The following is a 25,084-nucleotide window of genomic DNA, read 5'->3' as shown; positions in this document are numbered from 1 at the left end:
GGGTAGACGTGGGAGTAGGAGAAGGCCGACTGGTTCATCAGCAACAGACATCGGGGTTTATTTAGGTCAGAGGAGTGAGCGTTTGTAAAGTGCTTGGTGTGCCCCGGGAACACCCTGCACGCGCTGGGTCCTGCCTCTGTCATGAGCGGTGGGATAAAGTGAGGGGTGTGGAGGTGGGTATATGAGAACCCCCCCCCCCAGGAGGGGAAGAGCCCCTCGCCCACCCCTTTCCACCTGAGTGATCCTTGACCCCGTGGACACACTTCTGGGGACACCAACCGAGGAGCAGTGGCCTGCCATGACCAAGCTGCCAGACTATAAGGTGTGACGGGGAATAGCGGGGGTCCCTTTTGCTTCCCAGCTGTAGCAGCCTCCGGGCCCCCACACCGCTGGTCTGACTCTCCCTGCACCCCCACCCCCACAGCCCTACCCGATGTACCCGGCCACAACGTCCCTGGTGAATGTCGTACCCAAGCTCAATGCCACAGGGAGGGACCTTCTACAGGTGACCGAGGGCAGGGGCCGAGGGTGGGATCCGGACACTTGTCAGGAGGTCTAGGGGAGGCTGGGGCTGGAGGCAGTTAACCCAGCCTGAACCCGCCTTTCTTCGCGCCTTTCTTCGCGCCTTCAGAACCTCCTGAAATGTAACCCCGTCCAGCGCATCTCGGCAGAGGAAGCCCTGCAACACCCCTACTTCTCCGACTTCTGCCCCCCGTAGGCTCCAGGACCTTGGCCGGGCTGGGGCCTGGCCTATTTAAGCCCCCTCCCGGGAGGGGAGGAAAAGCCGGGGGTGCACGGGGTGCTGAGCTCCAGCTGTGCTGGGCCCGGCCGGGGTGGGGGTGCCCCGGCCCGTGTTCTTCGCTCCCTCCGTGGACTTTATTTAATTTCATAAATTGGCTCCTTTCCCACAGTCTGGCTGATGTGGTGGAGTGGCTCTGAGGGGCGGGTGGGCTTGGGCAGGGGTCTCTGTTTTACCGCCCTCTCCGGCCTTGCTTCTGGCTCAGACCCAGCCCAGTGGTCCAGCCTTTGCTCCACTACTCTGAGTGGCCTGACACTTGGGGGCTGGGGGCACCGCCCCCCACCCCTGACCCCTGGGCTCGGGGCAGTACCACCCCCGCACGTGTGCTTATGCTGGCAGCCAGTGTCAGAGTAAGGATGGGCCTGCACCAGAATGGGGAGAAAAGGGCGGGGCCTTTCTTCCCGGCTCTCCATACCCCACGTGTACCTCCCCATCTTTCCCTTCACCCCCACCCCCCCCACCCCCCATACCCAGGCTGATAGGCTGGGACAGCAGGGATCCAAAGATGCGGTCAGACGAGGAACATTCCTTCCCCTGCCCCCTTGTCAGTTTTCCAATATTTGAGGTACAGAGAAAGAGCAGGGACGGGGCTGTAGCCGGGGCCAGGATGTCTTCTTACTGGCAGGAGTGGGAAGGGAAGGCCTCCCTCCACCATCTCAAGCTGGGACCTTCTGCTCTTTGGGAAGGTTGGAGATGCAGAGCAGTTCCCATGGAGACAGGTGGTGTGCTGGTGCTTGGTCCCAAACGTGAGAAAAGAGTCATGATCTAAGGCAGACAGCAGCTTGTGTTCTTGGAAGTGGCTACACACCCTCTGTCCTCTCCCTGCCCCCCACTTCTTGCCAGGCTCTGGGTCAGAGCCTTCTTCAACTATTCCCTTGTGTGCCCTGAACATAACTGTCCTCCCGCTGAGTCCTCTTTGCCTTGATACCTGGCTTTGGGCTCCTTTCTCTCTGAGATGTCATTTCGATAAACTCCTTCATGCTGAGGTGCAAGGGGAGGACGCCCTCTCTCTACTCTTTTCGCCCAGAGAGATTTGTGGTGGTTGACTGGGACCCACCTGCATCTCAGACGCTGTCCACTGGAGGTTGGTGGACGGAGGTCTTTTTTGACCTTAGCCTGACTAGTCTGGCTGTGAGAGAAACAGCTGAGGCTGACGCACTAGAACTTTATTTGGGATGAAGAGGGCAGAGACATGTGCAGGCTGGGCCCGTCCAAGATGTCAAGGTGCAGCCCGGAAGACACAGATGCCAGGTCTAGAGCCGTGTGACGAGGTAGCAGGTGCGGTGAGAGGCAGACAGAGTCTTGGTGACGGCACAGGGAGGGGTGGAGGGCCTGGTGAGACCCAGGCCACTGCGCTGGGACAGGAGGCCTTGTTCCCACTGCCCTCCCCTCCTGAACCTCGGTGTCACCCCCTAGACTGGACCTGCCCCTCCTCCCTTGAAATAGGGAGCCATTTCTTGTTACCTGGGGCCCAGGCTGAGGTGGGGAACTTGGGTTCCATGGCTGCCCAGCCGTTCCTGAAGCTGTGGGAGGAGGGAGAGGGTCAGAGGTGGGGAGGAGTCCTCCCTCCCAGGACCAGCCAAAGTCACTGCACGCTCCTCCCCCACCATTCTTTCCTCAGCTGGGTAGGGATGGTGTTCTAGGCTTCAGGGGAAGACATTGGAGATGACAGAGAAGGAAGAAGGGTTTGTTACCAGATTGGTGCCAGAGTGCCTTTGGGAGTGCTTCCGGTTCCAGAAGTATCCCAGGACCCTGTCTTGGAACACCTGGGGGCAAGCAGTGGGGGAAGCGGCCATTGCATACCTTCTCCTGGATCTTATGCACTGATTCCTTCCCCCTCCCCCAGCTGGGGCTCAGGCCCACCTCACAGAGGTAGTCCAGGATCTCAAGGATGGTGAGCAGGCTGGCCCCGATGAACAGCCCCATCTGGCCCCCAATGTCGCCTGTGGAGACCAGGTTTCCCATCGGCTCACAGCCACCTGCCAAGCCCACACCTCCCCAGACTTCTGGATGACCTGGATGTGTGTGTGTGCGCGTGCGTGCGCGCGCGCACACACACACACACACACACACACACACACACACACACACACACACACCGAGCAGTTCTGACACTTCATAGGCCTTTTTCTGCTCCACGGTCTCATAGTTGAGGGCCTCAAAGAAGATGTCCAGCACGAGCACGTTCTCTCTGGAGGAAAAGAGGCCAAGAAAGCTCGCTGGACACCCCCAGGTGATAGCTGCTGGCAGGAGAGAGGTGTGTGATCTCCCGTCTGTGACTCCTCTTCAGAGCCCCGGGACGGGTGTCACGGCCCCGTTTGCAGAAGAGATGCTATCACAAAGGTTAAACAGCTTGGCCAGAGTCCCAGGAGCCCCGCGATGATGTACAAGCTGGGCTTGCACCGGGGTGTGCGCACGAAGGCTCGCCCGCGGGAGGGTGCCCCCGCCCTTCCCCCCACCCTGCCCCGTCTGGTCCCGGATGGCCCGACTCACACGATGTAGGCCTCGCTGCGGTTGTGTTTCCGGGCCAGGTAGCGGGCGGCGGCGCGGCTCGGGATCCGCACCATGGAGAGCTCCTTGGCGTAGCGCGTGCTGGCGCAGGGGTTGGGGCAGGTGCACGCGTCCTTCCGCAGCATGGCGTCTAAAGGCCACCACAGTCACCTGAGTCAGGGCCACACGGCCGGCGAGTCCGGGAGCAGGAGCCGAGCGGGGGTGGGGACGTGGGGGAGGTCTGCCCCTTACCCAGCGCCGGGTCCGCGCAGTCCTTGTATTGCTGGGGGCTGCACACTGGCGCCCCGCCTGGCGTGGTGGGGGAGGAGACCGCTTCAGGAGCAGCTCCCAGGCCCCTTCGCCGTACCTGGACCCCCGCCTCCGCCCCCACCAGCTCCTTACCTGGCATATGCATCATTCGGCAGCCACACTTCCGAGCCACATAGCGGGCCTCACAGGCCAGGCGACACCCCATCAGACTATAGGGGGCTTGGGGGCCTGGGCTGGGGCTGGGAGGACCTAGGGGACCAGAAGGTTCCGGCTCAAAGTCGGGGTCCAGAGGTGCGGAGCTGCAGTCACCCCAGGGTGGTGGCAGGAAGCTCAGCTGTAGTTGGTCAGGTTAAGGAGGCTTCGGGGAGAAGTGGGGCGACCAGGTGCAATGTGAGTGGTCACCGAGACAGCATGCCGAGGGCTGGAGGTCCCTGGGATGGTCTGAGATGTTGCGGCTGAAGGAGGGGGTTGGAAAAACCCATGAGGATACTCGCTGTTGCTGGCAGGACACGAAGGTCTGGTAGCCGGGGGCTGCCCCGAAGCCCAGCTGGTCGATGGTGGGCGGCTCCTCCTGGCTGTGGATCTGCACTCGGACCCCCACCTCAAACGGGGTCTCCTCTGCAGGGGAAAGGGGGACCCTGACGCCTGTATCCCAGGAGCCCCCCTGCTGCAGACAGCTTGCCCCAGGACTGTGACTGGCCAACCCTGCCTGGCCCCGCCCCCCCCCTTCACAGGAAGGGATGTACTCCTCTGGGGCCCTTCCTAGCGCCTCCTCTCCTTCCCAGAGCCTTTTGTACACCATCTCTGCCACCCCTCCAGCCTGACACGGGTGCCCCCATACCCATGTCCCTCCACACGGGCAGATACTCATCCTGCTGCACATCCAGCATGATCTCCAGCCCGTTGCCCATGCCGCCCTTGGGAGTGGTGAGCAGTTCTGCCCCATCCGCGCCGGAGTTAAAGGTGTAGCACTGACCCATCCGGGTGAAGATCTGTGGGTGAGCAGACGGGGGACAGAGCTCACCAGGGGACAAGGAGCCCAGCCAGCTCTTTCCCCCAGGCAAACATGAGACCTCTCCCCTCCCCATCCTCTATGTGGTCTCTTTGAACACGGAACCCACATCTCAGTGCCCCCGGCCCCTCCCACTTACCAGCACAGCTAGTTGGACCCTTGTGGGCTCCCATCACCGCAGCCCCTCCTCCCCCTTCCTCAGCCCCCCAGCCCCCCAGCCCAGGGCACAGCCTGTAGGACAAGTGTGTCTTCAGAGGATGGCAAGAAAGGAAGTGGGTCTCAGTTGCCCTCCTCCAGGACTGGCAGAATGTTGGAGAGGCAGAGGGAAGACAAGCCCACTCCCCCAGGCAGGAGAGCGTTCTGCTCTAGAACGGCCCCACTAGATTCCCCCCAGGCCCCAGGGGCAGGGGCTCCACAGACCAGAGCTCGGGCCCAGAGCCAGCCCCAGTGAGTGCCCTGTGCTGGAAGGCATGACCTTGTACATTGCAGTCCAGCTGAATGGCAGGCAGGGGTCCCCAAGGAGGGCCGTCTCCTGGGCTGGACAGAAAGGCACTGGTGGGGTGTGGAGCCCGTCGCCCGGCTGGGAAGGAAAGGATCCCCGGCACAGGTGTGTGAAGGTCCCCTAGCTTAGGAGGAGCCTGGGCCAGCAAGGCTGGGGGAATTGCGGGTCCTGGGCAGGGACTGGCCGGGTCCCTGGTAGGCCGGGCCGGCAGCCAGCTCACCACGGTGAAGTTCTCGGGACCGCACGGCCAGCCTCGGTAGCGGCAATCCAGCAGCATTTCCTCCAGGGCGTGTCCGGCCCTGGCGTACAGTCGAGCCATGTCGAAGGTGGGACTGGGCATGAAGCCGGGGGGCGCGGGGGGCCGGCCCAGGGCGCGCAGGAAGGCGGCATGCTCAGCGGGCTCCACGCCCAGCAGCGCGGGCCCGGCCCAGTGCAGGTCGTTGGGCGTGAGGCGCGAGCGACGCAGTGGGTTGATGTTGCACAGGGTGATGGCGGGGAAGGTGAGCCGGTGGCTTTCGCGCTCGTCCAGGGCTGTCTCATGGTGGAACTCCCCGTAGTAGCGCACCCTCTCAGCCACCTGGTAGAGGAAGGCGGCCAGCGACAGGAGCACGGCTGCGGCCCAGAGCCCTCGGCGAGGCGTCAGGCCCCCAGGGCCGAAGACGTGGCCCAGCCCATGCATCGTGCAGCTGCTGGCGAACACGCGGATGTCCGAAGCTGGCCGCTGGGCCTCCTCTGGCCCAGGATGGGGCTTCATGGCTGAGGTCCAGGGTGGGGGACACTGAGAGGGCTGGGGATTGGCGATCAGGCTGCAGGGACTTGGAGAGAGGAAAGAGGGTCAGTCCGAGGACTGGGAGGGACTGAGGATTTGGGGGGCCGGGCAGGGGTCACTGCAGGGAAGGAGAGGGGAGGAGAGAGTGGGGAGAGGGGCCCAAACCAAGAAGCGGGAAGGCACTGGCCAGGCAGGTTCGACTCGGCTGTCTCAAAGGAACCAGCCGGGGCTCCACTAGGCTCAGCGCTGGGCCGGGGGCTCTGCAGGAGAGGCCAGGTAGGGCGCAGCCGACTTGGGAGGCAGGGGCCGCTCTGCTGGAGGCTGCTCTGCGGAGCCAGGGCTGCCGCAGAGGATTGGGTTTCAGCAGTGAGGGGGCAAGGGGGCCCGCAGAGCAGTCTGGGGGGCAGGGAAGGTCCCTGGGGCCCCAGGCTGAGCCATTAGTGCAGCGTGTTGGGGGGGAGGGGCGTGGCTGTGGAGGCCAGAGGCGCCAGCGGAAAACCACAGCAATCCCGGGTAGGGCTTGAAGGGAGTCTGGAGAGATGTCGGGGCTGGGGGTGCCTTAATGGCCCTCTAGGTTCCCAGCTGCGGCCCTTGCGGTTGGGTGGAGGGTCAGTTGCTGACCCTCGGCCCGGTCCGTCCCTCCTTTTGTCTCTCCTCCCTTCCCACTAACCTCACTTGGGATAATTTGCTCCTTCACAAAGAGAGGAGTTGGCTCTTGACCAGGCTGGAAAGTGGTGGGAAGTTTGGCGTCGGCAGATTCGAGCCCCCAGCAGCCTACGCCGCGTGGCCAGAGTCTCTGCAGGTCTCAAGTCCCGGAGTGGTCTGAGTGTCCTCTTCCCACCTCCCCACGCTGAGGCCCTCCTGAGGCTGGTCTCTGCCACAGTGACTGCGGCACTCTCCGGGGGAACACGGGTGCCCTAGAATTTCGCTTTTTTTTTTTTTTTTTTTTCACTTAAAAACATTCTGGAGACTGGAATACCTCGTACCTGGAAAGCTTCCCCATTTTTTAAATGGATGCATTCTATTCCACTGTGTGGGCGGACCAAGTTTTATCTACTCACACTCCCATTGATGAACACTGGGGGTTTCGTCTTCCGTTGTAAACAGTGGTGCTCTCAATACCATTGCATGGTTGTAAATTCCCAGAAATAGAACTGCTGGGTCAAGAGGCAGCTGAATGGATAATTTGGTAGATACCACAAAACTCCCCATTGTGGGAATTCTACCATTTTGCACACCTGTATCGTGGTGGGCAGTGTGCCTGTTTTGCAGGAGTGGGCGGGGCGGGGTTTTTTGTTTTTTAATTTTTAAATGTTTATTTATTTCTGAGGGAGAGGGAGAAAGGGTGAGCAGGGGAGGGGAGACACACAGAGAGGGGGAGTCACAGAAACCGGAGCAGGCTCCAGGCTCTGAGCGGTCAGCACAGAGCCCGATGCAGGGCTTGAACTCACAAACCATGAGATCATGACCTGGGCCAAAGTTGGACGCTTAACTGATTGAGCCACCCAGGCGCCCCTCTTCTCCTTCTTCTTTTTTTTTAAGTAGGCTCCGTGCCTAACATGGGGCTTGAACTCATGACGCTGAGATCAAAAGTCACATGTTCTACCCACGGAGCCAGCTGGGTGCCCCTGCAGGGGAGCTTTTCTAAAGGAAGAGATACAGTGCCCCTGACCCAGCTGGGGTGCCCCGGGCCACAGTGCCCAGCATGGCATGGCAATGCCAGCCTTGAGAGGGCAGAGCTGGTACATTTGACTGAAGATGCTGCCGATGATCCAGAGGAGACGACGGGGCGGCCAGGGCGGGACTCTCAGCAGCTGGAGCAGACAGACACCTCCAGGAAGTAGAGTGGCGGTCCGAAAGGCTGGTACCTGCTGGCCTGCAGTGGGCCAAATGTGTCGTGCTGATCCAAGGCATGGGGACAAAGGACAGCAGGAGAGCCTGGCGGCTGAGGGCTGGGGGGGTAGGAGTGGGGTCAGCCCAGACACCCCCCAAGGAGGACGGCCAGGGCCTGGTGTCCAGCCCCGCATTTGGTGAAGTAAATGTTCACCTGCCCGTGTACCGGGAATGGGGAGACGCTGTACGGTAGGCCTGGGAGAACACAGGTTTACCTCCACTAATTTATTTACTGAAGCTTATTTCACTTGAGGCCGCTGGGCTCACACTGGCGGGCTCCTGGCCGTGAGTGGAAGAAACGCAGTGCACCAATGGACCATGATCACGCTGTGCTGTCGTCACCTGTCCACCTGTCTGTCCTCCTGACAAGACTTTCACGGGGGGCGGGGACATCCTCACGCCCATGGCAGGTGTGCGGCACATGATACACGGATCTTGGAAGCAGGGAGTGAACAAGTTTATTGTACACGTGACCAGCTCCCGAGGCTGTGGCACTGGGAGTTTTAAGTACTTTACCACAGATCATCCCATTTCAACTCTTAAAACAAACTCTCAGGATGAGGTATTGCCAGGCTTACGACCCACGTTGAATAGTCGCCGGAGCCAAGGTTGAGGCTGAGGCCACGTGGCGAGCGTGAGGCTGACCGCACAACCTTCCGGCTCAAGGCCCGCCACAGACCTCACTACTTCCCTGGGTTGGGGGGTGGGGGGGCTGGGATTTGGAGAGGCCGCCCTGAAGAGGTCCAGAGAGACCGGAGTCTGGCGTCAGGAGGGGTCTCTGGGGGGCTGGGGCTGGAGCTGGGGGAGCAGGAGCTTGTCTGCTCTCTCTCCCTGGGAGGGGTCTGGCAGGCCGCCGTGGACCTGGCTGGGAGCGGAGGCTGGCTCTGGGCTGTGCCTCCTGGGTGGGCGTTTAGGGGCAAAGCAACCCAGAGCCAGCCCACGCGCTGCCCCCCTGGGCTGTGGCCGCCCCGGCAGTGACCTCTGATCCGTAAGGAAGCAGGTATCAAGCCAGGGTGGCTGTGGCCCGGGGACATTTCAGGTGCTTTGTCCCAGAGGAGCATCTGCTCCTAAGCCACACCCAGAAGAGGCTGCGGGGCCTCCTGCACTCACACCCGAGCCGCTGCTGCTTCTTCCAGGCTGACCTCCGGCTACAGCGGGCTCTGCTGGTCCTACTCACCACTGCCGCCCCTGACGCAGGGCACTGCCTGTCCAACTGATTTTGTGTTTTGTCAGCCTGGGGGCAAAGTATCAACTTCTCCCTAGAGGTTTGGTGACCACCAGCACCATACGACCCCTGTGGCTGGAGCCTGGGGTATGTCGGCTCCTTAGTCTCCTTCAGGGCTGGGTGTCCGCATGTAAAGGGGCTGTCCACAATCTCACAGGGTGACGGAGACGAGGTGCACGGGGCCAGGGCAGGGCTGCGATGGCTTGGTGAGCCGGAAGCTCCTTGAGGAACAGACCATGGCATGCCCTGCCCCTTCTCCCCCTTCCCAGGGGCTGGAGGCATGTGGGGCACTTGTTCCGCTGGACGGGAATGGGAGGGGGTGATGAAATCTAGAAAAAGGACCATTATTCACGGAGCAGGGAGGAGGGGAAGCTGTTCTCAGGATGGGGACTGTGGGTTCGAGGGGCTGGCCCAAGGGGCGGGTTCCTTCCCCCAGGGCTCAGAGAGGCCTCTCCTTTCAGAGAGGAGAGAGGGGAGTCAGGCTAGGACAGTGAGGTCCTGGCACGGGTATGGGGAACCCCAGTGTGAACCCCTGATTTGTACAGAGGTGGGGCCGGAAGCCTTTAGGCTATCAGGTAGGGGGATACTTGGCAGGGTTCCTGAGAGGGGCTGGGAGGATCTGGGCAGAGGGAGGGAGGGAACAGAGCAGGGGGCTGGGGACTCTGCCTCTTCTGTGCAGCCTAATGACTCATGGCTCTGGCAGGCGAGAGGTAGGCAGGAGGGGGAAACGGGGGCGGGGGGAGGGGGGCAGAGGGAGTGGTCCCGACCTCCCCGCCTCCAGCTCAGCGAGAGTCCCAGGTCGCACTGTGAGCAGGGGAGCAGCAGCCCACACCCCAGCGCACTGGTCTTCCTGGGTGTTTGGTCCCTGGGAGCTCCCCTGAGCCGAGTCCCAGTCCTGGGTGCTCGGCGGCAACCAGACCTTAAACAGCTGCTCTCAGGACTTGGGGTGGCGGTTCCTGGGGCCTCTGGGCATCTCGGGAGCTGGGACATCCAGGGCCTGTCTCCGGATGAGCTCCGCATAGAGCCCACCCTTCTTTAGGAGCTCTTCATGGGTTCCTACCTGGAGAGAGGAAGGAGGGGCAGATGGTCACCCCAACCCAGTTCACAGCCCTAGGAGGGCTGGCTTCTTATCAGCCATCGAGCTCACTGTCCTCTCAGCCATCGTCCCTCCTGGAGACACTATGACCCCAGAGCACTGGCACGTCTGAACTCGCTAGTGCCGTCTCCCTGCTTAGCTGGGTTTTGGAAGAGCATCTCCCTTATGGAACCCAGAGACTCCAGCTTTCACTTGAGTGAGCAGCTGGGAGCTGGGGGCCGGGCCTCATGCAGCCTCCCGGCCTTGCTGCAGACCAGCCTGTGGAGAACAGCTCCCGGCCAGCCCCTCACCAGGGTCCCTGGTGCTGCCTCTGCTATACCTCAGCTCCTAGGCCCCTTCTCCCTAGCGCTCCACACTTCTCTGAGTCCCTTCCCTTCGGTTCTGGGAGTCATGAGGTAGTTCTACTACCCCACGGGACAGTGGAAGAAACGGGCCCTGGGAGGCCAGGGCAGGAATTCCTGAATCCACACAGCGTGTTGCTTCCAGAATACGCCCCAGGCTCCCAGGGCCAGGCCGGACCCTCACAGCTGAGCCACTCTTTCCACTGCGTCCACGGCTGAAACTGTCCCAACCCACTGCCTGGCCCCCAGCTGACCTCACAGACTTGGCCGTGGGCCATGACGACGATGTGGTGGGCCCCACGCACGGTGCTGAGCCGGTGTGCGATGACCAACACCGTGCGGCCAGCGCTGGCGCGGTCCAGGGCCTCCTGCACGACCCGCTCGGACTCTGAGTCTAGTGCGCTGGTTGCCTCGTCCAGGATCAGCACCGTGGGCTGCTTGATGAGGGCACGGGCAATGGCTAGGCGCTGCTTCTGGCCACCAGACAGGGTTGCACCCCGCTCACCTGGGGAGGAAGGGGACAGGGCAGGGCCTTGAAGCGATCTTCAGCTCTGCACTTGGGGGCGGCCCTACAAAGGGGCACCTGGGCCGTCTGGAACTTTCCATCTGGTCCCTCAGGCTCACCACCTTGCACCATGCACATTCGCCTGCCTCGGATGGGTCAGCATCCTGATCCCATAACCCTGTGCAAACGCACACGTGCACTCACACCAGACAGCAGGAGGGGCGCACACTCGGGATTCAGTGCACCCTGGAGACACCCAGTGCCCCTCCCACACCGGGGTGGGGTCTCAGAGCCATGCCTGGGCCTGTGGCTCCAGCTGCCTTCTCCTGGCCTGCTGGGTCTCCGCCACCCTGGGGACGTCCACGACCCAGATGTGGGCCCTGGGGTGTAGTGACGGCCTGCCATGGGGCATTCTGGGAAGACCCCACTTGGGGTCTACCATGCTCACAGGAAAACAGCAGAGGGGGCAGCCTGGGAGTGAAAAACAGCACCATGGGGACGGTGGTCAGAGGTCAGCAAGGGCAGACTAAAGCCCCAGATGAGCCTGCTAGTGTGCTGGGGTCACAGGTACAAGGAAGGTGCCTCTCGAGAGGTGTGGGCACAGCACCTCCAGTCGGGGGAGTGTGGACTCTGGGTGGTGACCAGAATGGGCTAGATCAGTAATAGAGCGTGGATGATGGCTAAAGACAGGGGTGGTGCCACCCCTGAAGCTCAGCCAGACTGAGGCCTAAGTTTCAAGATGCGCCAAGAACCCCAGATATGCCTACACCTTGAGACGTGCCGGAACATTCTGCAACAGAGCCAAGGACTGGGGGTGATAAACATGGCCCCAGAGGTTGAAAAAAAGACCCCTTTGTGAATGCACAAAGCTGCGAGCCGCAATGTGAATATTCTAGTGTAAGGCTGCAACACTGCAACGTCCCAGAACCACGAAAGCCCTTCTCTGGGTAGGTCAGAAGGGAGACCTGTTCAGTCACATCAATCCCTGTGGGTAACTAGACGGAAACGCTTTTAAATTAAGGAACAAAAGGGCAGGAATGAAACAGGAGCCCGAAGCACAAGGAATTACGAGAAGATTAGCGGTCCAGTGCTTCTGGTCCCGTCTTAGGACGTGGAGGCCGCTGGGAAGCTCTGAAGGTCCCTGACACCACAGACCCCTTGCAAGTGTCCCTGGCTGGGTCCTGCGCCTACACTTTTTGAGGCATCCCCGTCTCTGCAGCCTACGTGTGGTTGAACCACAGACCTGTGTCTGCCCCCCTCGGCCACGGACCTAGCCTTCCCTGATGCCAGGCCTGTGTCCCTGTGGCATGTTCACGCAGGCCTGGCAGATCCAAGCAGAACACTGTCCCCGGGACTCACCGACTATGGTGTTGTAGCCCTCGGGGAAGCTGGTGATGAACTCGTGGGCATTGGCCTCCCGGGCAGCTGCGTAAACCTCTTCATCCGAGGCACCCAGCTTCCCAAAACGGATGTTCTCCATGATCGTCGTTCCGAACAGGACTGGCTCCTGCGGGTGGCGGGGTGGGTCCACATGGGACATTCTGACTTTGCCCCAAACCCCGGAGGGGTGCAAAAAGGTGATTTTGGCCACACCGGAACTGGCCTCTTGCAAGGCAGGTAGGGGCAATTCAAAGTTACAAGTCCGATAAGAAAAGAGAGATCCGTCAAAGTGGGGAGAGGCCGAGCTCCCTGCAGGGCACAGGGTCCCTCAGGAGTGGGATGGGGAGGTGGCTGGGCCAGCTGGCCTGGAAAAGCCTCTCCTCTTGGGAGAGATGGGGAAGAAGGGGGTGTTCATTCTAGCTTTCTCTGCAGTGGTGGGTTGGTGAGAGTGCCCTCTTTATCCAATCACGGGAGGTGGGTGGACCCTCGCTGGGGGGCACCACCTCACACAGAAGGAAAGAAGTGGGGCCGAGGGCTTCAGGGTGGGGCCACGGGGGCTTGCTTAGTCAGGGGCGGGGGTCTCTAGACCTTCTGAACACCACACGTTTGTCAGAGGACCCAGGGGTCCTAAAATAGGGTCCCACTGCACCTGGTTGGATGGCAGTAAGGGAGGAGCAGAGTTCCTGCCCCAGGGAGGCAAGGGCAGAGCTGCGGCGGGCTGGGGAGGGCAAGCCCCAGATCCCATGACCGCTGGGGAGCCAGTCAGGAAGGCCTCAGCCCCCTACTCCCGCCCCACAAAGAGAGCAGGGGTGAAGTGGGCGGGAGGGAGGAAGAAGGGGAAAGGCCCAGGTGCAGTAAGGACCGCGAGAAAAGACAGACGGCGTCTGCAAGTTGGAGACACGCTTCCCACCTGGCTGATGAAGCCGATGACCTGGCCTCGGAGCCAGGAGGGATCGAGGGTTCGCAGGTCCCGCCCATCCAGGGTCACTACGCCAGCCGTGGGGTCGTAGAAGCGCTCGAGCAGGGAAGCCACCGTGGTCTTTCCTGGGGAATTGGGGTTGGGGGCACGGGGCGGTCAGGGAGGTGGCATGGTTTCTGGAGGCTCTGCCAGGAAAGAGGGACCCCCGGTGACAGGTGAAGGGGCCCCTCCTCCCACCCCACTCTGAGTGGTAACCGTAGGAAGGAAGGTCCTAGGGTGGGAGGGCGGGGGGTTCCTCTCACCTCCGCCGGACTGGCCCACGAGGGCCACGATCTTGCCAGGGGGCAGCGTGAGGCTGAAGTCTTCGAGCACCTGGAAGCCGGGGCGGCAGGGGTAACTGGAAGGAGCCAATGGAGATCCTTAGTTAGACCAGGTCCTGGCCCCTTTCTGCCCTGGCCCCTGCTCGAGTCTCACTGTATCCCGAGGCGGGGCTCATTTAGAGGGAGACACGGACCCACAGGGCCTCACGCCCCCGTGCCCACCCGCTGATGCCGCTGACCTGAAGAAGACGTTGTGGAACGTGACAGCCCCGCGCAGGTGCTCTCTGGGGATGCAGCAGCCCCCAGCCAGCGGAATGCACGGGCTCAGAGTCATGTACTCAAACACCCGGGCACCCGCACTGAGCCCCCGCACCACCTGGGGAGGGGGTTAATTAAAGTCCGAGGTGAGGGAGGGGTGGGGTCTGAGGGCAAGGCTGGCAGTGCAGCCCCATCTCCTGACACCCCCTCCACCTGACACCTGGTTCCTGCAGCACACAGGTGATGCTGGCTGCTGACAGGACTCCAGCCCAGATCCGATGTCCACACCACGGGGCCCGCCCCCTGACTGCCACTCACCTGGCCGAACAGGACAGAGAGGTTGGCCATGGACCTGTGAGGAGGAGAGAAAGATTCAAAGAGTGGGGACAGGAGCCCCAGAGAAGGCTGGTGCCAGAGGGAAGGGTATGGGTCTCGGCTGCATGGGGGCGGAGGACGTGGCGCGTGAGGCTAGGAAACGGGCAGCCTGAAGGCAAACACAGAGGATGTTCCTGAAATCTGGGACAGCAGGAGCCCTGGGATCCAGCAACACCAGATAGTTCTCTGGCAGGTCGCTTCTCCTTGGAACCGCGTTATCTCCTTGTTCTCTCCTTGGCCAGATGAAGCTGACAACTGTCTGCCACCTCAGGCCTGGGGGCTCCGGGGAGATGGGCGCAGGAAGCAGGCACGGGGCTCGGGGGAGCTGGGCTCTGCGCTGCCTGCCTGCACCAACAACACGAGGGAGAGCGCCAGCACCGTGAACAGGTCGGGGCCACGAAGCCCATGGGGCAAGGTCAGCTCTAGTGCAGTGGACTCCTGGGGGAGCAAGGGCTAATTAAGGTGGAAAAATGGATGTTAATCCTTTCAGAGAAAGAAGGAACCCGAAGACCCTGGAGCGTGTGGGGGTGGGGGATGGGCCCCAAAACAAAGTTCCATAGAGACGCTAGCGCGGGCTTGCCCTGTGTAAGGCATGGTGCGAGTGTGTCTCTGTCCAGGGGGGGTCACCTCCTCTGCCGTGCAAGGCTGTCGGCTGCTGGAAGGTGGAGAGTCATGCTTCTCAGTCACCGGCCCCTGACCGGGCTGGCTAGTCTGCGACAGTGCGCGTGTCTGAGTGTGCATGTGGGTCCTTGAAGTGGAAAAGACTGAGCGCCTTGAACGGGAAAGTCACTTCTTCCAGCGCCAGCGGTGAGGAAGGGAGGGGCCTGCAAGGAAATGGTTCTGGCAGGCTCAGAGTTACTGGCATTTGCCGGAGGGAGTGGAGAGGCATCGAGCAAGGAAGAGCCAGGACAGTGAGTTATCTGTGGACAAGGGAGAACATCCTCCACAAGAGATCTGGAGGCCATTAGGGCCTGGCAGAGGTGCCCGGCAGCAACCAAAAAGCAGATGCACATGACTCGTTGGTGCGCGATGACCTTGCTCTCAGAGACAGCTCAGGAGGCAACCCTGAGAGCCCTGGCGGGGGGGCGGCCCATTCCCGGTGAGGCCCAGACCTGGATGTAGACCAGGCGGCCTGGCCCTGACTGTGGTCTGTCTGGGTACCTCTCTGTCTCCTCCAGAGACCCAGTGCCACAAAAAGAACACTTAGGATGGGGTCTAAAGGTTGAGGCTGCCTCCCTCCCCTCCCTCGCCCTGCTGGACCTCAGGAGGAAATACATCAGCCTCCTAAATAGATCGAATTCTTCCAAGGTGGGTGGTGAAGGATCTCCACGTGGGGAGGGCCCCCCACAAAGGATAGTCCTAAGGCCCGTGGCTGTGGGAGCAGCTCTGTGTAGCAGCCAGAGAGAGAGACAGCATAGATGGACTTCCGAGGCTTTTCTGTTTGTAAGAAAGCTCTGCTAACTGGCTAGCCCATGCTGTGGGGAGGAAAGGAAAGGGTCGGAACTCAGGCCACAAAGGGAAGTGGGGGCCCAGACGAAGGGGAGCCTGATGGAGAAGGGCCAGACTCGGGAGGTGTAGGGAAAGGGAGACCTTCCCATCACTGCCTGTGGAGGGCCATATGGTGACTGTGTGCGTGGAACCAGGTGGGTTTGTCGGGCTCCTCAGGACCAGAGCACGAGGCCAGGGCCCAGCCTGGGGTCTGTGCCAAGTCCCACCTCTACAACAGTCCTCTCGGTCCCCAGGCTACCAGGGAACAGTTCCCAGGCTGGAGGAGGGATGAGGCCACCCACGGTCTGAACTTCAGAGAAGGTGTGAATGGGCCCAGATACGGGAGCACCAGACACAAATGGGGCCAAGGATGGGAGTCCTTTCCACCAACCCATCTTCAGACTGGCTCCAGTCTACCTGGGACAATAACAAGGCTGATGACGAGGGGCGCTGTAGGAAACAGGCAGTAAGACACAATGCAGAGCCCGGCCACGAGTGTCGGAAGCAATGTGGAAGGGGCATGGAGGGGTGTTTGGGGTGAGAGTCTGTTCTCTTGACGTGCTTGACAGTAATTCGGGTCTCTGCTCTTCAATGATTTATTACAGCATATTTGCTCCTCTGTTATTCATCACGACATCTACTTATGCTTTACGTGCTCTCACATATGTGGTGTGGGGGGGAGATGATGAGAAACTGCAGCAGAAACTGCTAGCGTTTAGCTCAGAAGAGAAAGGAAAGGGGAGGCCTTGGGGGTTTTGAGCAAAGGGAGCCGAGAGGTCCGGGCAGACAGGCCCAGTGGGGCAGGTAGATCGCAGAACAACGAACACAGTGAGCTCCAGGCTGGGAAGGGCAGGGGAGAGGCTGAGCCGCTCGGCCCTGGGAAGGTCAGAGAGGATGGCAGGCGAGCTCGTAAAGAGCATGTCAAAGACGGTCTATCCGTATGTGGAATCTCACTCGGCCTTAAAAAGGAAGGAAATTGACACAGGCTACGCTATGGACGAACCTGGAAGATATTACGCTGAGTGAGATAGGCCTGTCACGAAAGGACAAACGCTGTGCAATCTCACTTACGTGAGGCACCCAAAGTGGGCAAATCACAGACGTGGAGGTTGTCAGGGGCTGAGGGAAGGGGTTGTGGGGGCTCAGCATTTAACAGGCGGTTTCAGTGCTGCAGCACGAAGGGCGGGAGACGGATGGTGGTAACGGATGCACAAACTCTATACTTCCAAACAGTTAAGATGGTAAATTTGACATTACGTGTGTTTTGCTACAATGGCCAATTTTTTAAGAAGCTGTCTCGGAAATTTCGGAACCGTTTAGGCGGCCGAAGATGTCAGCTGCATTCCTGAGCGTACGGACGGTGAATCAGGTTACAGGGTGCTCATGGATGGCACGGGGGCACTCTCCCCAGCCAGCCCCCGGGGCGGGCCACCACCCCCTGTCCCTCCACTCAGCAGGGCTCCTGCAGGACGGGGACAGCCTCACACTCACCTCTGTACCGTCTGGGAGGCCACCAGGAAGGACATGAGGTCTCCCCCTGTCAGCTCCTGTCCAGCCACGAGGGAGCCCCCAATAAACAGAGTGCCTAAGACCATGCCTGCGTGTGGAAAGGGACAGACGGTCAGGAAGGCGTCTGCCTGGAATAGCGTCTACCTGTTTCGTGTGGAAACGAGTGTGTGTGTGTGTGTGTGTGTGTGTGTGCGCACACGTGTGCATGTGTGGTGGTGGAGCTCACGCACCTGGCGCTCCTACAGATGTCTGAAGGACATCAAGCAGGCGGAGAGCCGCCCCTCCCCTGCCTGGCTGGGACCTGCCCTTCACGGCTCCAAGCTCATCCCCAGCCGTGACGGGCGCGCCCACACCCCGGGTGGGGACTTGCTCACTCACAGTTGAAGGCAATGTTGGAGAGCCCCTGGAACAAGGCGATGCCCCTGCCCAGCTCCTCTGCCTTACAGCGGGACCCCTCCAGCTCTGCTCCGTAGCGTCTGGGGAGAGAGGCCAAGCCCGGCTGTCAGGAAGCAGCCGGGCTGGGGTGCAGGGCTGCTGGGGTGCATTCAGGGAGTCCTCCCTGCTTCATGCTCCTCTCCGTCTGGGACTCACTCCTCTTCCCGATGCTCCATGGCGAAGGCCCGCACGGTCCGAACGTTGCCCAGGGCCTCATCTGCTACGCCTGTCGCCCTTGCAATCTGCAAGGAGTCCAGGAAGTAGGCGGCTGGCTTGGGGACGGGGAGGAATGGCGGGGCAGACAGAAACGGGGAAAGCACGGATGGCAGGAATGCTGGTACCTGCTCCTGACACTGGCGAGACAACTTTCGGAGAGCTGAGCCCATTAGGGTGCCAACTCCCATAAGAATGGGTGTGGCCACCATCAGCATCAGCGTGAGGCGGGGGGACAGCATAGACAGGGACGCTAGGCAGCCAGCCACCTGGGTGCAGCTTCGCAGTCCCTGGGGGAGAGAAGGGACGCGGGAAGGCTGTTTGGCATCAGCACCACGACACGGGGACTTCACCAAGGGTCCACTGGCTACAGCGGCCAAGGCCGCTTCCCAAGGCCAAGGCCATGAGTCTGACCCTGGAAGGCCAACCGGCAGTCCACCCAGTCATAAAGCCTGACCCTTTCTCTCCTACCAGGCACGAAAGGCCTGGGTGAGAATGTCTATGGACCACAGCCTCCTTCCCCCAGACAAATCCCAATTTGCTTTGCCTTTTGCTTTAGGAACTGAAAAAAAAAAAAGAATTAAGCAGGAATGTCACCCAGGGGCTGCTATGGGCCAGTGTGAGGCATGACCCAGCAGCCACAGTGACCATGTGGGTGGATGAGAACAGGACATCAGTAATGCAGTAAAAAGCCTTTACTCGTTCTCGTTAACACTTGTCAGCATGCCAGGCATTCTGGGGGTAAGGCAGGCCAGGGTAATTTTGCTCTTGGCAAGCCGGTCCAAGAAAGGCTCTTGTCTGAGTCCTTGGGAAGGTTTTCCGGGGAGGTAGAATTTCAGAACAGGAGTGAAACAGCCTGTCCTGACCTTGGACGATACCACAGTACCTCCCTTCCGTGAACTTCCCCACTCCCTCATCCACACCCTCACCAGACAGCAGGCTTCTCACTTGGTGGAAGCCTAGGCTCAGAGCCCAACAGCAAGGTGGGTGGGGCTGGCCTGATGTGTCTACACTGGGGTGTGTATGTGTGTGTGTGTGTGTGTGTATACACACAGGGGGGCCTGGGGAACTGACCTGGGAGATGACGAGTTTGAAAGATGATTTAAACTCTTGCACATCAGCTGTCAGTCGGCTCACCAGCTGCCCTGTCTTTTTAGCATCGAAGAAAGCAATATCTTGTCTGGTGGTAGATCAAGGGTACAGTAGGTTGGGGAGAAAGGAGACATTAGTTTAGGACAAGACCCTGCCCCTACATTTGTCCAGACTTCTGGGGCCAGCAGTTCCCCCTGCCCGCACCCTGCACTGGCAGTACCGAAGCAGGTTGCTGAAGAGGGCCCTCCGCATGTCCACGGCCATGCGCTCGCCGATGCGGGACAGCAATACCAGGTACCCGAAGGTCAGCAGGCCCTGGGAGAGAGGCCGGGGCACTCAGGGGCGCCCAGGAGGCTCCTTTGGGTGCCCCCAGGCCCTCCCTCCTGTTGTACCTGAATGCCATAGAGGATGAGCAGGTAGGTGCTGAGATTCCGGGACTCAGTCAGGAAGCTGCCCACATGGTCCCTTGTGTACTTGGCCACAATCTCCACCAGCTGCCCCAGGAGCAGGGGGATCTGCACATTCACCAGGGCCGCACCCAGTGCCAGCTTGGGGAAGGAGGGGCAGACATTTAGAGGGGGCCATATTCTTCCCCATCCCTGGCCCTGACCTTGGCCCTCCCTCTCCTGCAGCTGTTCATGTTTGGCTAACTGTGTGCTTCCTCGAGTTCCAGCCCAGGATGCCAGAGCCTGGGGATTCCTGTACCCTGCACAGCCAGCTGCCCTGTGTGGGATCGCCTGGCATCCCTTGGCTTCCAGTCCCTAAGGCAGCCAGCCCTTGCTGCTTCCTGAGGTCTATCCTGAGACTTGGTGAGGCAGACAAGCTGCCCCTGTGCAGCTCCGGCTGGCGCTTCTGCAAACCCCTGGCTGGGTCCTTCCCTGTCCCTGGTGTGGGCGAAAGGGGAGGGGCATCTCACCACAATGGCTGCCGCCAGGACCAGCAGGTGGGGGCGCAGAAACTGCCAGAAGAGCTTCCAGTTAAAGCGGGAATCCCCGACACAAGGTCTGGAGCAGGCAGGAGGGGCCTCTTCTGCCTCACACAGCGCCACAAGGCAGAGGCGGGGACACTTACTCAACAGCACGGGGCCCAGAAGGATGCCCCCGACCCAGCGCCAGGCAGAGGGTCTTTGGCTGGGAGCTGGAGGCGCTCGAAGGAGGTGAGCCCGGAGTTGGGAGCGCAGCTGGGCCACAGCCCTGAGGAGGTAGGAGCTGTGGCGGCCATCAGAGCACCTGCAGGGAGACAATGGCATCGATGGCTCACGGCCCCGAGTGAACTTCAAGGGAGCAATCAATCAGGCCAGCTCTGGGGCTGAGGCCTCTGGACAGCATTTCTTCCTCCGTAGGGTCCTACGCGACCCCTCCCAGGGCTGTTCTTTAGCACCTCAGTTTCTAAGAGAAACACATTGACGCCAAGTTGCTGAGGAGCAAGACAATAGTCGGTAACCGAGTCGGAAAGGTGTTCTCGCCGTGCCATCAGACAGCTGGGCCCCCTCAGCCTCCAGGGACCCCTCTGGTCAGGGGCCATCTCCAACCCACGTGCTTTCTGATCATGGGACATCACTCTGGATGGCAGCTAGTCTGTAGGCACTCCTTTTACAGCTGAGGAAGCAGAGGTCCTAAGTGAATCTGGTTCAGAGAGGCAAGAGGAGAGTGCCCCCCGGCCACACCCGGCACTGGGCTGGCTTGCAGTGGTGACGCCTGGCCCACGTGGCCCCCGTGTTGCCAGTCAATGGTCTGGCTGTGTTTGATCCTCCCTTCCCTGGGAGGGAGATGCCCTTATTCTCACTTGATGGAAGAGAATGTCACGGGGACTGAGAGAGCTGGAATAATTTGTCCCCAAGCAGCAGAACCTGGACAAGAGGGGAACCCTGCTATGTGACTCCAGAATCCAGGCTTGTTCTAGCCTGCCACGTGTGCTGTGCCCAAGGCTGGGTGTGGCAGGGCCTGGACTGGCCCCGTGTCTTCTGACCCCTGGTCACTGTTCATTGCACCCCAACACCCAGACTCCTCCCAGGCCCCGAGTGCTTATGTGGCAGCGTATGGAGAAAAACGGTGACACACTCCCTCTCTATCAACTGAAGGAGAAAAAAGAAATTAACAATCCAAATAATGTATCCTGTCATCTCAGACCGGCCCAAATCACCTTCTCTGGCCTGCAGTTTCTGTATCAATACACGGTGATGTCGGATAGAGAGCCTACCGCGTGCCCACACTCTGCTGTGAGGCACGGGAAACAAGAGGTCAACAGAACAGACCATGTAACTACCCTCATGGTGGGAAGGACTAACAGCTAATGACAAAGCTTGCTGAGTGTAAAAAGGGGAACAGCAGGTGCTCAGAGCACAGACCACGAATTCCCTGTGTGAGGGCATCAGGACAGGCCTTCCTGACCAGACCCGAGGGAGAATGGGAAGGAGCTGGCTAAGTGAAGGGGGTGGGGATAAAGTGGGGGAGAGCTGTAGGCAGCAGGGAGCGTGTTTGGGACATGTGCAGGTACGAAAGAAGGAAGAGCTGGAACCTGAAATACAAGGGAGAGGAGACATGGGCAGGACAGGCATCGAAGTTTTTATAGGACAGCTGGACTTTAGAGGGCAATGAGGACCATTCGTGGCTTTTAGGCTGAGGTATGACATAATCAAATCTGCATCTTAAAGATCACAGCAGAGGGGAGAAGGCTGGAGAAGGGCAAGCCTGGCTACGGGGACCCTGTTACAAGCAGAAGTTATTTGGCCAAGAGTAAATGGTGGGATGTTCAAAGATTCAAATGAGGTTATCGATGGGGAGAGGCTTTTAAAAACGAATACGGGGACGCCTGGGTGGCTCAGTCAGTTAAGCATCTGGCCTTTGATTTTGGCTCAGGTCATGATCTCATGGTTCGTGAGATCAAGCCCTGCATCAGGCTCCGCGCTGACAGCGCGGAACCTGCTTGGGATTCTCTCTCTGCCCCTCGTACGATCTCTCTCTCAAAATAAATAAATAAACATTAGAAAAAAACACAACAACACAAAAAGGGTCACTTGGGTGGCTCAGTGGGTTAAACATTCCACTCATAATTACAGTACAGGTCATGCATAATCTCACAGTTCATGACATTGAGCTCTGCACTGGGATTTTCTCTCCTCTCTCTGCCCCTCCCCTGCTTGCACGCATTCACTCTCTCTCTCAAAATAAATAAACATTAAAAAAAAAAAAGGAATAAATAGAATGAGGTTTTTCTTTATTCGGATGGTCTTTTGTATTCTCAGATGCTCCCAACTGCAGACTCCACCTAATTTTTCCCTTGTTTCAAGGAGGCCCGGGTCCTCTCTGTTATGCCTCCTTCCACCCCATTCCACATGCCTGGCTTTTATGTCTCATTTTCCACTGTGTACTTTATGTCTACCCTAAATTTTAGAGAAGCTCATCTTCCTTCTGCCCAGTGTAAGTGTCCAATTTCCCCATGAGACTTTATATTCCTCGAGGGCAGGAAGCTCTATCTTATCCACATTCATCCCCAGCACTTAGCAGAGTTCTTGTACATAATAGATATTCAGCAAACGGTTATGGTTATGTTTGTTGAGTGCATGCCCTCGTTAGAAATGCAGAAGGGGGGGCGCCTGGGTGGCGCAGTCGGTTAAGCGTCCGACTTCAGCCAGGTCACGATCTCGCGGTCCGTGAGTTCGAGCCCCGCGTCAGGCTCTGGGCTGATGGCTCGGAGCCTGGAGCCTGTTTCCGATTCTGTGTCTCCCTCTCTCTCTGCCCCTCCCCCGTTCATGCTCTGTCTCTGTCTCAAAAATAAATAAAAACATTAAAAAAAAAAAAAAAAGAAATGCAGAAGGGAAAAATCTGACCTGTCCTGTTACTGCATTGTTTGCAAGTTGTAGACTCACTGAGGCCTACAGTAAGAAGTATGTTGTAAATTGCCACCCAGTACAATAAACACAGGTCACACAAAATTGAAATGCTTCACAAAACAATACTCTCCCTAATGTTAAAGCGGGTATTCTATTCTATTCACTTGTTTTATTTATTTATTTTTGAGACAGGGAGAGACAGAGCATGAACAGGGAAGGGTCAGAGAGAGGGAGACACAGAATCTGAAACAGGCTCCAGGCTCTGAGCTGTCAGCACACAGCCCGACGCGGGGCTCGAACTCACGGACCGCGAGATTATGACCTGAGCCGAAGTCAGCCGCCTAACAGACTGAGCCACCCAGGCGCCCCTCTATTCACTTGTTTTAAAAAGTAGGCTCCACACTCAACGTGGGGCTTGAACTCAGACCCTGAGATCAAGAGTCACATGCTCACTAGGCACTCTCTATTACATTCACTTTACATGATCCTATGCACTACGTTCATTTTCTGATCTACTGTGTTGTGACTTGCACATTTGAAAGACATTGCACTCGTGGGCACACAAATACTTGCATATTATCTGAGGTTTCTCTCCGGGTTTCTCTCTGGTTTAAATGATATCAACACCCTTACTCTCTTCCTAAAGAGCGTTTCAAGCATTTTAATAATTTACCATGGTTACTTTCCAGCTTCTCTCATCTCCTCCAAACTAAGACTCTAAGCAAGGCTTGGTCACTGCCAAGAACTGGCAAATTACTTCCCAGCAACGGTACTTGTAGCTCCAGCTTGGCCCAGCTCTTCTCCTTTTTCAATCAGATGGGCTTTCAAAATGACACAAGTCCCTATCAGCTCACCCCTGCCAATCTGCTGCCTTCCTGGCCCACAGGTTACTCACTCCAGGATCAGAAAGGAATCCGTCCCTTCTCAAAAGCAGTTACACTGGAGTCGCAGTTTCAGGGTCCACGTTGGTTTCCTACCTGCGTCTCTCTCTCAGGACCAACGCGTGTAAACACACAAAAACACACATGTACGTGTTTCTAGATTTTTTTTTTTTTTTAAATCTCTGCTGAAAACATCCAGATCTAGGAACAATTTCTGTTCAGCTCATATTGAATCTTGGGAGCAACACCAACACTAAATGTCTCTGGACACTAACAGTTTTTGTCCAAATTGCCAGACCAATTCCAAGAAAGAGGACAGGGAGGGGGCAGGAACAGCACCCAGGCTCGACACCTGGCGCCCTCTGGTGGGAAGCACGGACCCGATGTGGTCACCGACCTAGAGCGTTTCCTCAGCGCAGCCCACAGGCGGATACAGACGGGCCGAGTCTCCTGCTGGCACCTAGGTAGTCGCTATAAATAACTGAAGCCAAGCCCTGGGGAGTGACATTCTACCCCCGGGCCGGCCTACAACTTCCAGCAGGCCTCGCGCGAGCCCGGGACTCCATGTCCCGGCAGGCCCCACGCCCCGCCAGCCGGTCAACGGCCCGCGCTCCCAGTAGGTTTGTCACTTTTTACCTGACGGCCGCGAATGTCTGGAAGCGGAGGGGTAGTATCAGCCTGCCTGGGACAGGGCCACCCCGAATTCCGACCCGAAATAAGTGCACCAACATGATGGGACGTGAACACAGGAGCAGCCGGCAACGGCAGCTTCACCCTCATCCCATTGAGGGCTCCATGTTGGCTCCGGCCCCCATCCCGACAACCCCCTCGCGCCTCGGCGACGATTGGCGGAAAGACGCATCAATCTCGTCGCAAGCTGTGATTGAAGAAAGCCTTTTCGGTCCTTCTCCTTCCGGAAGTGTGATTGGACAGAGCCGACTATCCGCCCGCCCCCGGCTGTGGGCGGGGCCGAGCAAGTGGGGCATTGCTTTCCGCCTACTGCCCGGGCCAGCCCTGGGGTGACTTAAGCAGCGCGTGCTTCGTGGGACCCTCTACCGCGGGGGTTATCCGTAGTCACGCGCCAGCGTTACCCGGGACCTCGGGGTTGCTGGTCTATGGGTGCTGCCGGCGGACTCTAGATGTCCCAGGACTTCTAAGGAGTATAGAGTGTTGGTCCTAGGGAACGAAGGGACCCAAAGGGGCCTGGGGAATTTTTTCAAAACATGTGCGCGTTCCATGTGATGCATCCCTTTCTCCCAGACAGATCAGAGCTCCAGGGATGGCAGCCACGTGTATTTGGGAAAAAAATTATCCTGGTGATTCTGATACACTCCGCCTACTCAACGATTGAGAACCACTAGTGTGGAGGTCCCGTATAGCTTATGGAGGCGCCCCCCCCCCCCACATCCTTCTTTCCCACAGATGCCTTCTTACCGCAGTCAGGGTGACTTGTCTAAGGACCCCACCTCCCAGCTTTTGC

The 25,084-nt window shown here is 59.1% G+C and overlaps 3 protein-coding genes across 6 annotated transcripts in view; 1 reads left to right on the top strand and 2 right to left on the bottom strand.

Moving 5' to 3' along the window:
• The window catches only part of CDK5 (cyclin dependent kinase 5), a 4,414-nt gene extending 3,504 nt beyond the window's left edge, over nt 1-910 (top strand). Inside the window, exons 10-12 of the mRNA XM_049642121.1 lie at nt 263-322; nt 425-505; nt 632-910. Coding sequence (XP_049498078.1) covers nt 263-322; nt 425-505; nt 632-718 — 228 coding nt within the window. The 3' untranslated portion in view covers nt 719-910. The remainder of the gene's footprint in view (nt 1-262; nt 323-424; nt 506-631) is intronic.
• A 778-nt stretch (nt 911-1,688) lies between these two features.
• On the bottom strand, nt 1,689-5,882 carry ASIC3 (acid sensing ion channel subunit 3). Of its 3 annotated transcripts, none has more exons than XM_049642118.1 (11): nt 5,294-5,882; nt 4,401-4,551; nt 4,050-4,177; nt 3,692-3,893; nt 3,542-3,598; nt 3,293-3,440; nt 2,899-2,990; nt 2,663-2,742; nt 2,494-2,565; nt 2,264-2,322; nt 1,689-2,154 (listed from the first exon to the last, which is right to left on the bottom strand). In XM_049642118.1, the coding sequence occupies exons 1-11, from the start codon at nt 5,825-5,827 to the stop codon at nt 2,019-2,021; spliced, it is 1,659 nt and encodes a 552-aa protein (XP_049498075.1). In that variant the 5' UTR covers nt 5,828-5,882; the 3' UTR covers nt 1,689-2,018. The 3 variants fall into 3 exon arrangements, with proteins under 3 accessions (XP_049498075.1, XP_049498076.1, XP_049498077.1); XM_049642119.1 differs by having other exon boundaries at nt 1,689-2,131; XM_049642120.1 differs by lacking the exon at nt 2,264-2,322 and having other exon boundaries at nt 1,689-2,131.
• Nucleotides 5,883-8,190: 2,308 nt separating this feature from the next.
• ABCB8 (ATP binding cassette subfamily B member 8) lies at nt 8,191-24,465 on the bottom strand. 2 transcript variants are annotated; one of them, XM_049642116.1, is made up of 16 exons: nt 24,241-24,464; nt 19,808-20,120; nt 19,284-19,439; nt 19,112-19,206; nt 18,874-18,979; nt 17,928-18,089; nt 17,743-17,828; nt 17,530-17,627; nt 17,134-17,239; nt 14,098-14,131; nt 13,761-13,897; nt 13,504-13,598; nt 13,193-13,326; nt 12,262-12,409; nt 10,652-10,902; nt 8,191-10,020 (listed from the first exon to the last, which is right to left on the bottom strand). In XM_049642116.1, exons 1-16 carry the CDS (start codon nt 24,333-24,335, stop codon nt 9,895-9,897), a joined length of 2,142 nt encoding a protein of 713 aa, XP_049498073.1. In that variant the 5' UTR covers nt 24,336-24,464; the 3' UTR covers nt 8,191-9,894. The 2 variants fall into 2 exon arrangements, with proteins under 2 accessions (XP_049498073.1, XP_049498074.1); XM_049642117.1 differs by lacking the exon at nt 19,808-20,120 and having other exon boundaries at nt 24,241-24,465.
• Between the last annotated feature and the right edge of the window lie 619 nt (nt 24,466-25,084).

The sequence above is a fragment of the Panthera uncia genome, chromosome A2 (assembly GCF_023721935.1).
Source record: "Panthera uncia isolate 11264 chromosome A2, Puncia_PCG_1.0, whole genome shotgun sequence".
Classification (NCBI taxonomy): domain Eukaryota; kingdom Metazoa; phylum Chordata; class Mammalia; order Carnivora; family Felidae; genus Panthera; species Panthera uncia.
Note: the sequence above shows the minus strand (reverse complement) of the source record. Positions and strands in the feature narration are given on the sequence as shown.

Excerpts from the sequence above, each read along its gene's own strand:
- ASIC3 (XM_049642118.1), bottom strand. The coding sequence starts at position 5,827 with ATGAAGCCCCATCCTGGGCCAGAGGAGGCCCAGCGGCCAGCTTCGGAC. Across the intron at positions 2,566-2,662 it reads TCCTGGACTACCTCTGTGAG|GTGTTCCAAGACAGGGTCCT; the intron begins GTGGGCCTGAGC and ends GCTTGCCCCCAG. Across the intron at positions 2,155-2,263 it reads CACCTCAGCCTGGGCCCCAG|CGCAGTGGCCTGGGTCTCAC; the intron begins GTAACAAGAAAT and ends CTCCTGTCCCAG.
- ABCB8 (XM_049642116.1), bottom strand. The coding sequence starts at position 24,335 with ATGTTGGTGCACTTATTTCGGGTCGGAATTCGGGGTGGCCCTGTCCCA. Across the intron at positions 18,090-18,873 it reads TCAAACTCGTCATCTCCCAG|GGACTGCGAAGCTGCACCCA; the intron begins GTCAGTTCCCCA and ends TCTCTCCCCCAG. Across the intron at positions 10,021-10,651 it reads CCCACGGCCAAGTCTGTGAG|GTAGGAACCCATGAAGAGCT; the intron begins GTCAGCTGGGGG and ends TCCTCTCTCCAG.